General features: G+C 46.3%; 1 protein-coding gene across 1 annotated transcript in view; it reads right to left on the bottom strand.

Annotated features, from left to right (window-relative positions):
- LOC142286431 (trifunctional purine biosynthetic protein adenosine-3-like) overlaps window positions 1-18,181 on the bottom strand; it is a 56,676-nt gene that overhangs the window by 38,151 nt on the left and 344 nt on the right. The window contains exons 2-8 of the mRNA XM_075333360.1: window positions 17,819-17,914; window positions 8,293-8,467; window positions 6,257-6,368; window positions 4,754-4,909; window positions 4,575-4,640; window positions 4,321-4,419; window positions 1,646-1,733 (exon numbers count right to left, since the gene is read on the bottom strand). Coding sequence (XP_075189475.1) covers window positions 1,646-1,733; window positions 4,321-4,419; window positions 4,575-4,640; window positions 4,754-4,909; window positions 6,257-6,368; window positions 8,293-8,467; window positions 17,819-17,914 — 792 coding nt within the window. The remainder of the gene's footprint in view (window positions 1-1,645; window positions 1,734-4,320; window positions 4,420-4,574; window positions 4,641-4,753; window positions 4,910-6,256; window positions 6,369-8,292; window positions 8,468-17,818; window positions 17,915-18,181) is intronic.

Raw genomic sequence — 18,181 nt, 5'->3', positions numbered from 1 at the left:
GCCTCTCCTGCAGACGGCCACCGCCGTCTGCCAACCTTGCTCTTAGTGCCCGGGCCACACACCCGGACACGGTCAGTTAACTCCTCACTTCTCCTCTCTCTTGCACTTCCCTAACTATTCTCTACTTCTCACTCACTGACTTCTTTCCCGCCTCCAGGACTGTGAACTCCTCAGTGGGTGGGGCCAACCACCTGGCTCCACCCCACCTGGTGTGGACATCAGCCCCTGGAGGGAGGCAACAAGGATTTTGTGTCTGGCTGATGTGCCTGTCTCAGGGTGGGGGTGTGTGTTGTAGTACCTGTGACGACCTGGCTAGTCCAGGGCGCCACACATCAAGGTGGGAAGCAACGGCCCGGTCCACTTAAATACTGCTCTGGAACAAATGTCCATTTCTCAGTCTGTTTCTCGATGCCCAATCTTTGGTAATTGACCACGTACGTTGATCCTCATACAGTGATGGTCTTCGGGTTCCTCTGGCAACTATATTCTGTCTTTGGTTTCTTTAGTAACAATGTTTCGTCTTCAGGTTCCTCTGGTGACGATGTTCGGTTTTTGGATTCCTGTGGTGACAGTATGCAGTGTTTGGATTCTCCTGGCGGTGGTATGCAGGCTTTGGGTTGCTGTGGCAACAGTATATGGTCTTTGGGTTCCTGTGGCAATGGTATGCAGGCTTTGGGTTCCTATGGGCTCAGTGCGCTTCTAGATGATACCCCCACAAATGACACTGCACTGCGCTGCTGTGCACCCATCCGTTCCAATGATGATCTTGGCGTTTACCATCCTTTCTCGCTGCCGGCCCAGCCTTTTATATTTGGTAATTGCGCCACAGTTGTCATCTGACTTGGCGTCCCTTCCTAACTCTAACCTCAAGGAAACACACTCCTTACAGATTAATTCCTGGTGACCCTGATCCTCTGGCAATTGGTGATGTTGGGGCACAAATGTCGTGGAGCACTGAATATGAGTATCTTCTTGCTGTTATCTTCTTACATCCACATAGTCAGTGTCCTGCATGACTCTTTTAGGGCATATTGGTGACATAGAGGGGGTCCAGATTGTAACTGAGAGTGACATTAGATTTATATATTGAGTTAATGTTGTGTATTGTCACAAGTTACTATGGAGATTGCATGAAACCAGGGCCACTGAGCTGACACTCAAACTAGGGGGCCCTGTGCTATTCCTATTGTCAGAGATACCTTTAATGGTGGGGATGTCTGAGTCTCCTTCCTGGCCCTGCTCCTGACCAACCCTAATCTTATACCCCTTTCACCTCCCCCAGTAAAGGTGTAGCTGAATGTGACTTGCAACCATTTCTCAGAGCTGAATGTGGCTCTCACAGTGAGAAAGGTTGGGGACCACTGCCCTAAAGGATAGCCTGGGGTCCTATTTCCACTGAGACCATAAAATCATTTTACTCTGAGATATGGGAGAGAAGACTAAGGTCACCGGTCCATTCACCTTTTGTTGAGCCAATTTATAACCCTTGTTCTTGCTTGAATTGTGATTTCTGTGGAGAGTGGAGTCCTGCACCAATGTACACAGGGTATTATCATTCCAGACGCATATAACCATGATGCTCTCAGTATAAATATATGAGACTCTCATTACCATAGAGGTGACTCTATCAGCCCCAGACTCTTACCTTTGTAATGCCAGCCCTCTTGTTTCATGGCATCTATCGCTTTCTGCAGAACTTTGTCCTGAACTTTCTTAGAATGTTTTTCTGACATCTACGAAACAGAGAACATTAGTCTAAGGCCCCTTTCACACGTCAGTGATTCTGGTACGTTTGTGCTTTTTTTAAAACGTACCAGAATCACTGACATACGCAGACCCATTGTAATCAATGGGTCTGCTCACACATCAGTGATTTTTCAGTGAACGTGTCTCCATGCAGCGTGCATGCGTGGCCATGATTCTGCACGGAGACAAGTCAGTTTTTTTCTGGCATCACTGATGAACCACGGACCACACTATGGTGTGATCCGTGTGTGATCAGTGAAACACGTACCAGAAAAACACTGACATATTAAATATTAAATATTTTCAACTTACCTTGCCTGCGATTCCCTCTGGAGCCTCTGCTTTCGGCAGCTTCTGCCTGGCTCATGAATATTCATGAGAGCAGGATCTGCCGACCAGGAAGTAGCTGCTGAGAGCGGTGGGCGGACGCTGGAGACCCGAGGAGATCAGCACCATGGACAGCAGCAGTGAAGGCAGGTGAGTAATGTCCATATGCAATCACGGATCACGGATTGCACATGGACAACCCACGTGTGCCGTGAATCACGGAACACGGAGGGACATGTGCGTGTTTTACACGTCAGTGAAGAACATCTGTGTTTTTCACTGATGTGTGAAAGGGGCCTAAATCAAGACCAAGCCAAAAATAATACCAAGACTTGTCTATACACGTTATCTCTATATTGCTGAAATAAAAGGATTTGAGTTAACACATCCACTCTAGAGTCTAAACTAATTTTTGGTTCTGGTCTCGGTATCTTAATTTATTTTAGGGTCTATAATTAATTTAGATTTTCGAATGGGGTTGAAGTCTGAAATTTGGGATTCATATAGAACAGAGAAAACCTCTTTATTAAGGTGAAAAAGTAAATCACTAGCTCACCTATGTTTCCAAGTTTAGATTTTAGAGCACCTGGAGCAGAAGCTGTTTCAAGGCAGCGATCAACTGAAAAAAAAGGTGTGGTTGTCCAGGTCGTTCCAAATGCATTCAAATTAACCCTTTATTTCAAGAGATGGGCGAATAGTAACTATTCGTGTTCGGATAATGCTTACCGAATACTGAGTACTATTCCAGTATTCCTCATTGGAAGAAAAAATGCTCGGGTTCCCCGCTGACTTGCATTAGGTTCATTATTTGTGATGAATACCGGAATATTACTTTGGGATTCTTTACGAATAATTAGAGCACAAATACATACTATTCGCCCATCACTTATTTCATCAACGAATTTCGAACTCTACATGCATTCTTTATTATGATTAAGAACACATAGCGTTTGAAACGCGTTGACGATCCGTATCCTGTCACCGCTCTTCTACGTATTTTAATTGTTTGAAATAAAATGCTACTTTGAACCCATCTGGATCGAGCTGACAACCCAATCTCTTTTTTCAAAACCTCTTTCAAATCAGATGTACAATAGGGTCGCACACAGCGCTATGCAGCCATGTTTCAGCTGACTATAATACATTTCTATGTACAATATATTACTCAAATGTACACAAATTTATGGAGTGATTTTGTTTACTGGAAAGAGGCCCAAGCTGAACTTTTGGATCATTGCCAATGACAATCTAGCGACATTTCTGTTCCGTCCTACAAGTAGATGTTTGCTTGTCAAGGGAGGAATTTGGGTTGAAGACTGCTAATGGAGTCTTAATTTGGGATATCCAGAGACGGTGCCGTATTAGCTGTATATCAGTGCCAATACATATCAATGTATATAAGACAAAGAACACAGACATGCTCTCTTTTCAGCCAGCGTCATCAACTGACTCATGTATTCTATTATTCAAGCATTAAACACATCACTTCAGCCTGAAAGATATTTACAAAAACTTTTCCATTTGCTCACACATACTGATAAAGAATAATTAGGGGGGAGTGCGTATGGGCAGCATTGGGAGAATGCATGAGATCATACATCATCCCAAATAATACTTTTTGAAAACAGTAAGCGACGATGAGTTTCTGTAGAAATGATACATGGGAGTATGGGATCACCCGCCTCATCCTACAAATACTACATTCCTTCTCCTGTGAATCTTACTGATAAGGCTCCCAATTAACTTAATGAATATCTCCTTTGTTCATTTATACTTTGGCTAACTTTTTTCAATATACAGCTTTGAATTATACTATGGGTCCATGCGATGGCTACATACAGACAAATAATTATGCAACTACATCTACATTTTGATTATTTATATACACAGATATTCTTATTACGTTTGAACAAACAAGCTATAACTCAGGCGACCTCCACATGCTCACTGCACGTGATATACATACAGCTGGTAAGGCATAGTCTGTAGCCTCTCCTGGGCCTTCCAAAATATACCTACAATGTACACTACAACAGCCGTGTGAATGGATCCTAAAAATGTGGCCTTCAGACTCTGCTCTCCCAGTCTCATCCATTCTGGTGGCCTTTTCAAGTGCTGTTGATTTCCTAAAGGAGCTTTAGAAAAGCCTGAGTCCATATCATTTGCAGAGTAATGATGTTTTTGGGTGTACAGACTATCAGCTCTGTATTCTGTATTTCTTATTTTTCTCTTTAGATCGGATCTTACCTGAATGATACCCGGTGATGCAGCTTCTGAAATACAGTGTTTGGAGATGTGCACAAAAGGCAATGGGACCAGCGAGACTCCATCAGTCACAGCCAGGCACTAAAAAGATTATGAAGACTGATTTAGAGAGAAGTAAAACATATCCTAATGTGATCATATGAGATGACATCACGACAGGCTGATGGTTATGGTTTGGTTGTATAATGCCACCATCTTGTAAAAATGTCACAAAAGTGCAAACCCCGGAGACTCACAATGTATTCCTTTCCTTCCAGACGCTCTTCTACTACTAAGGTGGTCGATGCTCCAAGTATCCAGTCCTGCAAGGAAATTATCAATATTACTGCCACATATAGACTGATGAACCAGTCTACAGATTCTCTTCATGTCTATGGGATAGACTTTTACATGGATTTACAGTAAAAAAAGGTACTTGTGCCAAATAATTGATAATCTTAAAGCAGATATTTGCTTTCTGCAACTCTTCCTTCTGGTCCAGACCACCGTGAAATAGTCTTCCAGTTATGTGTTGATTCTGTAGAGTTTTCTGCCCAGACATCATTGGTCCTTGTCTTTTCCAAAATATGCCCTAATGATAGCCAAGGTTACCCCCAATGATAGCCAGGATGTCCACCAAGATAGCTAAGGATGTCCTCAATGATAGCCAAGGATGCCACCCAAAGATGACCCCAATGATAGCTAAGGATGCCCCATTGATGGCCAGGATGCCCCTCAAGATAGCCAATAATGATGCCCAAGATATCCAAGCATGCCCCCCACGATAGTCAAAGATGCCCCCAATGATAGCCAAGGATGCCGCCCAAGATAGCCAAAGATGCCCCAATGCTAACCAATGATGCCCCCAATGATAGCCAGGATACCCCCCAATGATAACCAAGGCTGATACTAAAGAAAGCCAAGGATGATGTCCAAGATATCCAAGGATGTCCCCAAGATAGTCAAACATACCCCCAATGATAGCCAAGGATGCTGCCCAAGAAAGCCAAGAATGCCTCCTATGATAGCCAAGGATGCCCCCCAATGATAGCCAAGGATGCCCCCAATGATAGCCAGGATGTCCACCAAGATAGCTAAGGAAGTCCTCAATGATAGCCAAGGATGCCACCCAAAGATGACCCCAATGATAGCTAAGGATGCCCCATTGATGGCCAGGATGCCCCTCAAGATAGCCAATAATGATGCCCAAGATATCCAAGCATGCCCCCCACGATAGTCAAAGATGCCCCCAATGATAGCCAAGGATGCCGCCCAAGATAGCCAAAGATGCCCCAATGCTAACCAATGATGCCCCCAATGATAGCCAGGATACCCCCCAATGATATCCAAGGCTAATACTAAAGAAAGCCAAGGATGATGTCCAAGATATCCAAGGATGTCCCCAAGATAGTCAAACATACCCCCAATGATAGCCAAGGATGCTGCCCAAGAAAGCCAAGAATGCCCCCTATGATAGCCAAGGATGCCCCCCAATGATAGCAAAGGATGCTTCCCAAGATAATCAAGGATGCCCCCATTGATAGCCAAAGATGCCCCACAGATAGTCAAGGGTGCTCCCCAGCCAAGGATGCCCCCAATGCTAGACAATGATACCTCCAATGCTAGCCAAGGATGTCCCCATTCCTAGTCAAGGATGCCGCCAACGATAGCTAAGGTTGCCCCCAACAAACCCACAAATTGCCCTTTACGAGCCATAAGAGTTTAAGCTAGGATTAGGACATGGGACTGGACTGTTATGTGAAATATGTGGTTTCTATATAGACCAATCAATCGCCGGGGCCCTTGGACTATCTCGCTCTTCTCCATAATCTCGCCCTGTTTTCCTTTTTTCAGAGCCCACTCTTGACACCACTGACTATAATAATATAGTTTGTCCTCATAGATAGCAAAGTCTCATTATCACACAGCTGTCTCTTACTTGTGTCAGTTGCTGTACGGCCCTACAAGCTTCATCTTTATTTCTGGTGATGTAGACGTCTCTTCCAGAGGAGAACATCACGGCCTTTACCACAAGAGCAGGAAAGTCTGCGCTGTAATAATATAACACAAGCTTCAACCGTCCAGACCTATTGATGAAGACTAAAGCGGGCTTTACACGCTACGATATCGTTAATGAATTATCGTCGAGGTCACGTTGTTTGTGACGCAGATCTGGCGTCATTAACGATAATCGCAGTGTGTGACACTTATGTGCGACCTTAAACGATCGCAAAAGCGGCAAAAATCGTTTGCCGCGGAGAGGTCGTCCTAAAACAAAAAATCGTTTTCTTCTAATTAGCGATGTTGTTCGTCGTTCCTGTGGCAGCATACATCGCCGTGTGCGACACCGCAGGAGCGAGGAACATCTCCTTACCTGCCTCCACCGGCTATGAGGAAGGAAGGAGGTGGGCGGGATGTTTACGTCCCGCTCATCTCTGCCCCTCCGCTTCTATTTGACGGCTGCCGTGTGACGTCGCTGTGATGCCGCATGACCCGCGCCCTTAGAAAGGAGGCGGATCGCCGGCCAGAGCGACGTCGCAGAGCAGGTAAGTTCGTGTGACGGGGGTAAGCGAGGTTGTGCACGACTGGCAGCGATTTGCCCGTGTCGCACAACCGACGGGGGTGGGTACGATCGCTTGCGATCTCGCTAGCGAGATCGCAGCGTGTAAAGCCCGCTTGATACCAGGTGTTACAATTCCCGTGTGACACCCTGGACTAGTCAGGTCATCACAGGGTTCTGCACAATCTTTCTCTCCCCGTGCAGGGCTCAAACCCCCATGGTTCTGGGAACCTAACCTGCAGTACTGCCTCCACCAGTATTCACAAATCCTAGTTACAACTCGCACCACACCTGTCAGGCACACCAGTGGGCTGCTTAAGCTTGAATAGGGCCGCCCACCTAAGGGTCAGGCAGTGAGGTTGGAGGAGACAAGTCAGTTCAGTGGTAGCCCTCGAGCCTGAGCCCGATCACCGGTCCGGGACTGAAGGCACATCGGGCTACACGGACCCTAGGTCGGGGAGAAGCTTCAGGCGACCCGGCAATTAACCTGCGGAGGACAGGTCCTTTATGGACTGTTCCCACGAAGCTCAGAGATCGGGGGCACTAGCGCAACGAGGGGGATAGGGCTTTCCAAACAAGCAGCCCACTGAAATCCCAAGCGTGAGCTCCTGAGAGCAAGCTCTTCTACTTAGCCATATTGGGGAGTGGGGCCCAGTAAGCTCCAAGTTTACGGGCCACTTTGAACACTCTAAATTACTGTGTCAGGAGGCAGGCCACAGACCACCAGGCAGTGCTGCAGAGGACGGGACCCAGATGAGCTGCCCCAAGAGGGCAGCGGCACCCACAGACTTGGTTTACCACGTTGTCAGCGTCTGCTTTCTTGCTGAGTACCTGATTAACCCCTGCAACCAGCGAGCCTGCGCTCCCCCCTGCACTGCACCCCACCATCCAGAGTCCCGGGGACTTTCCCTACCCGTGGAGGGTCACGTCATCTGGCTTCCCCACTCCATCACCCTGGGTACTTCCAATGGCAGCGGCGGTACTCTCCGTTACCGCACACCACGGGTGGCGTCACAAACTATATCTCCCCTGTAAATAGCCCTTTCTTCATTTGAGAGTGGCCCCTAGCCCCCGGGTCCGGAGACCCTCGAGCCACGAGCAATCTGAGTGGTTCGACCGCTGCAGGGGCGGCACATAAGAAAAGGCAGAAAGCAAAAAGGTGATTTCTCCTAGTGGCGGCTTCCTCTCGCTCCACTATGTGGGTCCTACTTTGGGCAGAAGATCTGATCTATGACACTACTATCCCTCCTCCGGTAGTTATGCCACTGTGCGCATTACTAAAGTTATTCCTTACCTGTATGACCAGACCTTTCCTACCTTCTCTCTATGGGTCTCCATGAATTCTAGTTATGTCGGAAACAAGAGCAATAATTTCACGACTCCTGTGTAGCACCAGGATGGTGGCGTTGTCTTACTAGGTGATGAAGCTGCAGGCTTTGTGAGGGTTAGTGAATGATTTCCATCTTGCTGTCGGGATGTCAAGCCTCTCCATGAAATCTTTGGCCATTTTCTTGTTATCTTGAAGTTGAGCTGCCTTCATGGTGGGGCCAAAACACCTGACCCCAAACTTGGTCAGATCATCAGTCAATCCTATCAGGGTAGAAATAAAACACGACCATTATGTCATATCTGCCTCTAATTTCCCAGTCTGTCATTTCTTATTATATCATCAATCATATCTGCCTTGCTCCAAATTCCTGCATAATCAGACTTATATTTCTGACTTCGGTCAGCCACCACTAGGGGGAGCAGAGTTTACTGCATACATATTTACTATGGAGTTCAATGTATAAAGAGCATGCAGTGAGCTCCCCCTAGTGATGGCTGCACTGTATAGCATATATCGTACATTACCGGAACTGTTCCCTTAAGCAGTAGCGAGCTCATAACAAATATACTTTCATATTCTGTGTATTGGACAGTAGGTGTCGTTGTTCTGTCCCCACTTAAAGGCAATGGAAGGTGCGTAGTTTTGAGAGGTTGTGAGAATCTTACCTTCGTTTTTCCTATAGGTGGGGCAGACAGGACCAGAGCGCTCCAGAGTGAAACATGCACATGCTGAGATGAAACAATGGTGGTTTATTTTCTCCAAAGGTTAGGACATGCAGAGTGCAGTAATCCAAGTACTTGGCATTGTAATTCTCAGTGATGCTTGCCTCTGAAGCTACTACGTGGTCAGAAGACTTTGCTCCTAGTAGCTCCAATAAGGGATGTTGTTCTCACAAACTCTGGTTTGGAATGAACATACCAGGATGTGATGCAAGAGGGTCATCAGACACTCCCATGGGCTGGGCAAAAGAAACAGAGGAGCTGAAAGGTCTGACCAGTAGATGGCAGCAGAGACAAGCATGAAAAACATTAAATAACAGTATTAACTAAGACAAATAGAAACAGCACACTCCCAGTCTGAAATTCACTTTGGGGATTTCACTATTGAGTCCATAATACAACCTGAAAGGAAAGGCATGTTAAATGCAAAAACAAGCTCAATTGAGTCCAAAACAAGAAGGATGGCTCAAAGTTCAGATCCGGTAGCGTTCATCCTGTAGGGACGCTCTCTATGGGCAAAAGCAGAACAAGTTCGTGGATTGGCCTTGCAAAGGTCTTCGTCTCACCTTTCCTGATGACCTTTAGCTCCACCTTCCGAACATTGCCGTCCTAACTAGGCAGTATCCTAGTAATTAGTCCCATAGGCCAGTCAGTCCTTTCTGTGGTCTGATCTTTCATGAGGACTAGGTCTCCTTCCTTGAGGTTCGGCTTGGGATGTCACCACTTCTTTCTTCCTTGAAGAATGGTGAGGTATTCCTTCCTCCATCGGTTCCAGAAGTAGTCAGCCAAGTATTGAACCCGTTTCCAGTGTTTTTGATAAGTGTTCGCGTGGGTGAACTCTCCGCTGGGCATTACCCAGTTTTTTGGGTAATGAGAATAGTAGGAGTCAATATGGTTGGTGTTTCTGGATCCATGGTCACCGGCACAAGGGGTCTTGAATTGATAATGGCTGAGACTTCAGCTAAAAGAGTGACTAGAGTCTCATGTGTGAGTCTTGAGGAATTGACGTCCATTAGCATGGAGTTCAAGATGTTGCGTGAAATCCCGATCATCCTCTCCCAGGAGCCTCCCATGTGAGAACTGTGAGGGGGATTGAAGATCCAGGTGCAACCTTTCTCTGCCAGCTGATCTTGGATAGGTTTGGTGTCGATGTTCAGTTCTCTACATGCACCGACGAAGTTGCTTCCACGGTCAGACCTCAGCTGTTTCACTGGTCCTCTGATGGCAAGGAACCTTCTCAAGGCGTTGATTAGGCTGGAGGTATCCATGGACTCTAAAGGGGGCTTTACACGCTACAATATCGTTAATGTTTGGTCGCCGGGGTCAAGTTGTTAGTGACGCACATCCGGCGTCATTAACGATATCGCAGCGTGTAATACTTACCAGCGACCTTAGGCGACCTCAAAAATGGTGAAAATCGTTCACCATGGAGAGGTCGTCCCAAAGTCAAAAATCGGTAAGGGTTGTTTAGCGTTGTGGTTCATCGCTCATGCGGCAGCACACATCGCTATGTGTGACACCGCATGAGCGAGGACCGTCTCCTTACCTGCCGCCGGCCCCAATGAGGAAGGAAGGAGGTGGGCGGGATGTTACGTCCTGCTCATCTCCGCCCCTCTGCTTTGATTGGCCGGCCGCTTAGTGACGTTGCAGGGACATCGCTGTGATGCCGAACGTCCCTCCCCCTTGAAGGAGGGATTGTTCGGCAGTCACAGCGACGCCGCCGACCAGGTAAGTATGTGTGACGCTGCGTAGCGATAATGTTCGCTACGGCAGCGATCACAAACAATCGCATGCGCGACGGGGGCGGGTACTTACACGGTCGCTATCGCTAGAAATTGCTAGCGATATCGCTACCGTGTAAAGCCCCCTTAACACCTCAATGTGAACGGCTCGAACAATCATGCAGGTGAATAACAGCCCACCGCTTGCTGTTTGCTTGGCCTCCGCGAGTTCTGCGTGTGGACACCATCCATGGTCCGAAAACGTCTAGGCCCACGTAGGTGAAAGGTGGCTCTGTAGAAAGTCTGTCTGTAGGCAAGTCAGCCATTTGCTGGTACAGTTGTTTTCCTCTCGCTTTACGACAGTGCACACAATCGTGTAGTATTTGTGCTACACGTCTCTTCATTCCAATAATCCAGAGGCCTGCAGACCGTAAAGCACCTTCTGTAATTTGCCTGCCTTGGTGTTCAGTCTTTTCATGGTGGTGTCGGATCAGCAAGACTGTAACATGGTGTTTGTTGGGAATGATGAGACGATTTTGTTCTGCAACTCCAAGATGAGCCTGATTTAAACGACCACCAACTCTCAGTAAGCCGAAACTGTCGATGACTTGGTTTAAATTGGCGAGAGGACTTCTTAATGGAATCTGCTGTTTGTTGTATAAACACTTCCATTCTATGGCGAATTCCCTCTGTTGGAGGTGGCGTATTATGAGGGACTCGCTATGGGAGATGTCCTCAGCAGAAAGGGCTTTGTGGCAGACATGCCAGCGATGACAGTCTTTGTTTTTAAGGTCAGTACGACAGCATCTGGCGATGTGCACTAATCTAGCGACAGTCCTGACGAGCCTCATCCAGCTGGAGAAACGTTCAAAGCGTTGGCAACCGAGGTTGGAAGTTTTTTCTGCACTGGTGGCCAGGGTATTGACTTCAGCTCGGACATCTGGATCGTTGTCTGGATCTAGGATGCTGAAGGCTTCCTGGGCACCTTCTTCTGACTGTCTCAGCAGGAACTCTGGACCTGTAAGCCAAGAAGAGTTAGCAAAAGAACTAATAGACGTAGGTCTAGTTGCGTGATCTGCTGGATTCAGTTCGGCTGGTACAGGTTGTGCTAGGTTGTTGCAGACTTCCTTGTCCATAAAGGCGACGCTGTGTTCTCTCATTGCAAGCTTGCTGTTCATGGAACGCTGAAGAGAGTTAAATTTGGTCTGAGCTTGAGCTCGGTTGTTTGGGAGTCTTACCCTGGTAGATCGGAAGGGTAATGGAGAGACCCAATGGTTGGTTTTGTCTTTAGAAAACTCACAGTCCATTATTCCGATGAATTCTCTGTCCTCCACTGACAAGGCTACTTTATCGTCGTCCTTGGTTGTGTGAAAGACTGATCTTCCCAAGTTGTCGATATGCAGAGAAGAAGCGATGTCAGGTAGCTGTATTGTGTCTGGAGACTTCTCTTTCACTCCATAGTGATGAGGACATGGCTTTAAGAAGGTTGTGCGTCCATCTCCATGCACGCAAGTCTTGAAGGAATCAATTCCTGATCGGTCAACGCACACATTTACTATGACTACCCATCTCAAGTCCAGTCTCTGGGCGTATGGTGCATAGTCAGGCCCATTACACTGCTGTCGCACCTTGTGTACCCTTAGATTGTCTCTGCCGAGCAGGAGTAGAATCTCTGCATTATTGTCCAGAGGTGGGATAACACTAGCGAGGTGTCTTAGGTGTGGTTGATGAAATGCAGCTTCTGGGGTAGGAATTTCATTCCTGTGGCTGGGTATTTGGTCACATTCAACGAGCGTTGGTAGAGGTATTTCAGTCTTCCCATTGATAGGAGAAGCAATGAATCCCTGGGCTCTTCTGCCGCTAGTCTCTATGCGACCCGAGCAGGTGTTCAAGGTGTAGGGTTCTGATGGTCCATTAATTCCGAAGGCTTCAAAGAATTTGGTTCCTGCTAGGGACCGGTTGCTTTGGTCGTCTATGATGGCATACACCTTCATTGCCTTTTCTGGATGTCCCTCGGGATAAACCTTGATGAGGCATATTCGGGCACAACATTGCTGTGTTTGGCCCTCTCCACATACCTCTGAGCATGAGCAGGAGACGACTGTGGTGGTGTCAGTCTGATTCTTGGACTCCCCGCCATGACTTGGAGTGGGAGTAGTGGTGACTGCAGTCGGTGTGTCTCTAGCTAGCTGGGTTGGGTGCATGGCTGAAACGTGTTTTTCACTATGACACTCCTCACACTTGACGATGGATTTACAGTCCTTGGCCATGTGCTCAAGTGATGCGCAGCATTTGAAACAGATCCCAAGCTCTGTGAGGACTTTCTTGCGCTCCTGTAGGGTTTTGGATCTAAACCCTCTGCACTTGTTCAGTGAATGCGGTTTTTTATGGATGGGACATTCTTGATTGAAAGACTTATCTCGTGATGAGATGGTGTTCTGTTTATCTGTGCGTGCTGCAGGTGATGGTAGCTCAGTCTTCCTAACACTCACAGTGTTCTTAATGTCTCTGCGTTTGTGTATGGCACCTTCATACCTTGATGATGATGTTGCAGCTGCCGAAGTGTTGAACTCTAGGAAGTCGAGGCTGGGGTCGTTCCTCATCTGGGCCTGCTCGTCGATGAACTTGCAGAACTGAATAAAATGGGGAAAGGTGACGTCATGCATTCTTTTGTACCTTGAGACCGACGTTGCCCATTTCTCCTGCAGACTGTATGGCAGCTTCACCACGATTGGGTTCACTCCATGGGCTGTATCCAGGTAGCACAGCCCAGACAGACGAGGATCTCTTTTGGCGAGCTCCAGCTCCATGAGCAGATCACTTAGGTCTTGAAGCTTGTGGACTTCTTTAAGGTTGATCTTTGGGATGTCCTGCAGTCTCTTGAATAGGGCTTTCTCTATTGCTTCTGCGCTGCCAAAGGTGCGTTCCAGTCTCTGCCATGCAGCAGCGAGACCTGCTTCTGCTTGTCCCACATAGACGGTTCTGAGGCTCTTGATACGGTTTGTAGAGCCTGGGCCCAACCACTTGATCAGGAGGTCGAGCTCCTGTTCTGCAGTGAAGTTGAGATTGGCGATGGCTGCCTTGAAAGTTGCTTTCCAGGCCCTGTAGCTCTCTGCACGATCATCAAATTTCGTGAGACTAGTGTTGATTAGCTCTCTGCTCACCATGAACCTACCAAACTCAGACATATCTGATTTCTCACCACTTGTAGCCACGACGACTCGTGATGCCCCTGGGGCGTATGGGCTGCCTGGCGTGAATGGATGAGATGTTCCCGGGTAAAATGACGTTGCTGCAGGGTTCAGCTGTGGTTTAGCCTCTGTAGATTCTGATGACCGCTGCTTGAGCTGTGGAAGTGGGTCAGGAAACACTTGGTTGCCATCTTGCTGTGGTGACTGTGTTTGAGAGGGCACCTCTTGGTGACTGTTATTAGTTTGCTCGGGTGCTTTAGGTGGCACTGGCACTGGTAGAGGTAAGTTGGAGGTTTCGGTGTTGTCGGCTTGGACGGTACTGCAAACCGGGGTTGCTACAGGTAACTGATTCAGTACATAGTCTCTTGTGCGATCAACTGGATTGTCTGCTTCCAGTGGTGGCGAGTGAGCTGGATCAGGACCTTGGATCAATGCTTGCTCAAGTAGTCTCACTTTAGCTAGCGCAACTTCCTCTTCCATCTGTGACCGAAGAATCTTTATCCGAGCCTCCGCTTCTGCCCTTTTGGTTTCCGCTTTAGCAGCTTCTGCTTTAGCGGCTTCTGCTTTTGCAAGGGCTTCTGCTTTAGCGGCTTCTGCTTTTGCAAGCGCTTCTGCTTCTGTCCTTTTGGCTTCTTCCTCTACTTCTCTTTCTGTGAAGGAACATCTCACCTTGGATTCCTCTGCTCTTATGCGGGCCTCTAGTATCCTGTCGCTCAGGGCTGAGCTTCTTGAGGATGATGACCCGGATGACCGAGAGGAACGTCTAGATGAGGTTGATCGGTGTGATCTGGTTTCTTGCTGGTGAGAGATACGGTGTTCGGCCTTGTCTATGGCATCTTGCACCTTGGCATCTCTTTCCTTGTTTACCTCTTCTGCCTTGCTCAGATCTGAAAGAGCTTCATCAATTTTAGAGTCTTTTAGAAAGGTAATGTACCTTGTTGACAGTCTCTTGTATCTTTCATGAGCTGTGTTCAGCCGTTCCAGAGCTGCTTGTAAGCATGTGGCATCACCTGATGAGGATTCAAGTCTTGACATGTAATAGGTGACTCGTTCCCACTGTTCTTCCAGGTGTTCACATGCCTCATCTTTCATAGTGTGATAGTTTTCAGTGACTTTTATCGTGGGTTTGGAAGAGCGCTTCGGTCGGACAACTTGATCTGCTGAAAGCGTGGGCTCTGCCTCCTGGGCTTCATAATGGACAGTATCAGATTGTATTTGCTCTGTTTCAGCAGTGTGGAACTGTCCAAGGTCTTTTTCGGCCATTTTGATTTAAGGTGTACTGTCTCTTTAAGAAACTTGACTTTTGAATAGGGGTCCAAAAATCGTTGTGCAGCTCTGCAAGGACTCCCTGATGAGATTCCCAAGGTGTCTTTAGCAAAACTTGGGGTTCGCAGTGCAGCGATGTGCAGTAATGAGGTATAATGTACTGCAAGTCTATAGAAGTGGTATGGCTAGAGAGAAACAGCAGGTGCATAAACTGTCCCTTTACAATGCAAGCAGAGGTGACACAGGACGTGGCAGATGGGAGAGCTTCCCCTTAGGCTTGTCCAGGCATGCACTGTGCAGGCAGACTAGTGCACAAGGCTTGTTGCTAGGCAGATTACATGGGAAGTTACAGGGCTCTTAGGGATCTGTAGCCGGGGTATTGAGCTCTTAAGCAGTCTTCTGACTGTTCTGTCCCCACTTAAAGGCGATGGAAGGTGCGTAGTTGTGAGAGGTTGTGAGAATCTTACCTTCGTTTTTCCTATAGGTGGGGCAGACAGGACCAGAGCGCTCCAGAGTGAAACATGCACATGCTGAGATGAAACAATGGTGGTTTATTTTCTCCAAAGGTTAGGACATGCAGAGTGCAGTAATCCAAGTACTTGGCATTGTAATTCTCAGTGATGCTTGCCTCTGAAGCTACTACGTGGTCAGAAGACTTTGCTCCTAGTAGCTCCAATAAGGGATGTTGTTCTCACAAACTCTGGTTTGGAATGAACATACCAGGATGTGATGCAAGAGGGTCATCAGACACTCCCATGGGCTGGACAAAAGAAACAGAGGAGCCGAAAGGTCTGACCAGTAGATGGCAGCAGAGACAAGCATGGAAAACATTAAATAACAGTTTTAACTAAGACAAATAGAAACAGCACAGTCGTCTCATACTAATGGATGACAGGGAAGCCACACGTAATTAGATATTGCAGACTTACATTTATAACACCAAATTTGATACATATAAGCCTCACCCGTAGGAATTCTACAATACACCCCCAAATTTGCCACTTTTGGGAGTGTTTTTTCTAAACTTGAGTTGGATCAGAAAATTCAAAATTAAAAATATGTGTTTGGGAACCTAATTGCTTCCATGGCTACAAATGCAATAGTTTTTGGGCATGGTGAACCACAGAAATGCAAATTCTCCCCGACTTATAGATATGCCATAGTAATGTTGGTAAAAATATGCTCAGAAACATGGTGGTCATATTATTTCACTAGGAGATCGCATTATGTCCCTAACTGTGTCTTTCCTTGTATATAATTAGTCATCCTCATATCACCTAACCAGAGGGAGGGGTGAGGGTTCTGGATGAGATCTTAAATGATATCTTACCCAGAGACACCCATGGGGAGACCCTTGTAGATCTGATCCTATTTACGTGGTGACTTCCTCCCCCAGAAGATCTCTCAGATTCCATCTGTAAGTCATTTCTGTATTTAACCCTTTTATTTTTGTACTGTTTTTGTATGTACAGTTGAAACCAGAAGTTTACATACACTATCTAAAATAACACATCTGCATCTCACTATCTGACATGAAATAGAATAAAAGTTTCCCATTTTAGGTCAATTAGGATCCAAAATTATTTTTATTTGCCAAATGCCAGAATAATGAGAGAGAGAATGTTTTAAGCTATTCCAAAAGAAATCAGTCAAAATCTCAGGAAGATAATTGTGGACTTGCACAAGTCTGGTTCATCCTTGGGTGCAATTTCCAGATACCTGAAGGTGCCTCGTTCATCTGTACAAACAATTATACGCATGTAGACAGAAGATGGGAATGTCCAGCCATCCTACCGCTCAGGAAGGAGACGGGTTCTGTGTACCAGAGATGAACATACTTTGGTCAGACATGTGCATATCAACCCAAGAACAAAAACAAAAGACCTTGTGAAGATGCTGGCGGAAGCTGGTAAGATTGTGTCCATAGTGAAACGAGTACTGTATCAACATGAGCTGAAAGGCCACTCTGCCAGGAAGAAGCCATTACTCCAAAAGAAACATAAAAAAAGCCATGTTAATGTTTGCAAATACACACAGGAACAAAGACCTTAATTTTTATAGACATGTCCTGTGGTCTGACAAAACGAAAGTTGAACAGTTTGGCCATAATGACCATCAATGCGTTTGGAAGAAAAAGGGAAAAGCTTTGAAGCCTAAGAACATCATCCCAACTGTGAAACACGGGAGTGGCAGCATCATGTTGTGGGGTTGTTTTGTTGCAGGAGGGACTGGTGCAATTCACAAAATGGATGGCATCATGAGGAAAGAAGATTACGTGGCAATACTGAAGCAACATCTCAAGACATCAGCCTGGAACTTAAAGCTTGGGCGGAAATGGGTCTTCCAAATGGACAATGACCGAAACATACTGCCAAACTGGTTACAAAGTGGCTTAAGGATAACAAAGTCAATGTTTTGGAGTGGCCATCACAAATCCCTGATCTCAATCTTATTGAACTTTTATGGGTAAAGCTGAAAAGGTTGGTGCGAGCGGCGACCTACAAACATGGCTCAGTTACACCAGTTAAAAAAAAAAGTAATTACCAGAACGTAGCCTTAAAACATTCCCTCTCTCCCTCATCATCCTGGCATTTGGCAAATATAAATAATTTTGGTTCCTAATTGACCTAAAACTGGAAAGGTTTATTCTGATTTCATGTTCGATAGTGAAAACAACTCTCTAATATAAAATATACAAAATTAGTCCTACTCACCGGCAGCGAGAAGAGACACAGAACTGATGATAACCAGGTTGATGTTGTGCTCCTTACAGAACTGCTTTAGTATTGCTGGATTACTGGTTATCACCGCTGTGGAGTATAACACATGCAATATGATGATGGTCAGATATATATTATATACAGTATATATACACCCATATCATCACCACATAAATATTATATACATGTGCACATCCCATATCAACTAGATATATATATACACATGTACTCACCCCTCATCTTCACCGCATATATAACATATACATGTACACACCCCCATATCATCTCCATATATATATTATATACATGTAAACACCCCATATCATCGTCATATATATTATATACATGTACACACCC

This window comes from Anomaloglossus baeobatrachus, chromosome 2 (assembly GCF_048569485.1).
Source record: "Anomaloglossus baeobatrachus isolate aAnoBae1 chromosome 2, aAnoBae1.hap1, whole genome shotgun sequence".
NCBI classification, from domain to species: Eukaryota; Metazoa; Chordata; class Amphibia; order Anura; family Aromobatidae; genus Anomaloglossus; species Anomaloglossus baeobatrachus.
Note: the sequence above shows the minus strand (reverse complement) of the source record. Positions and strands in the feature narration are given on the sequence as shown.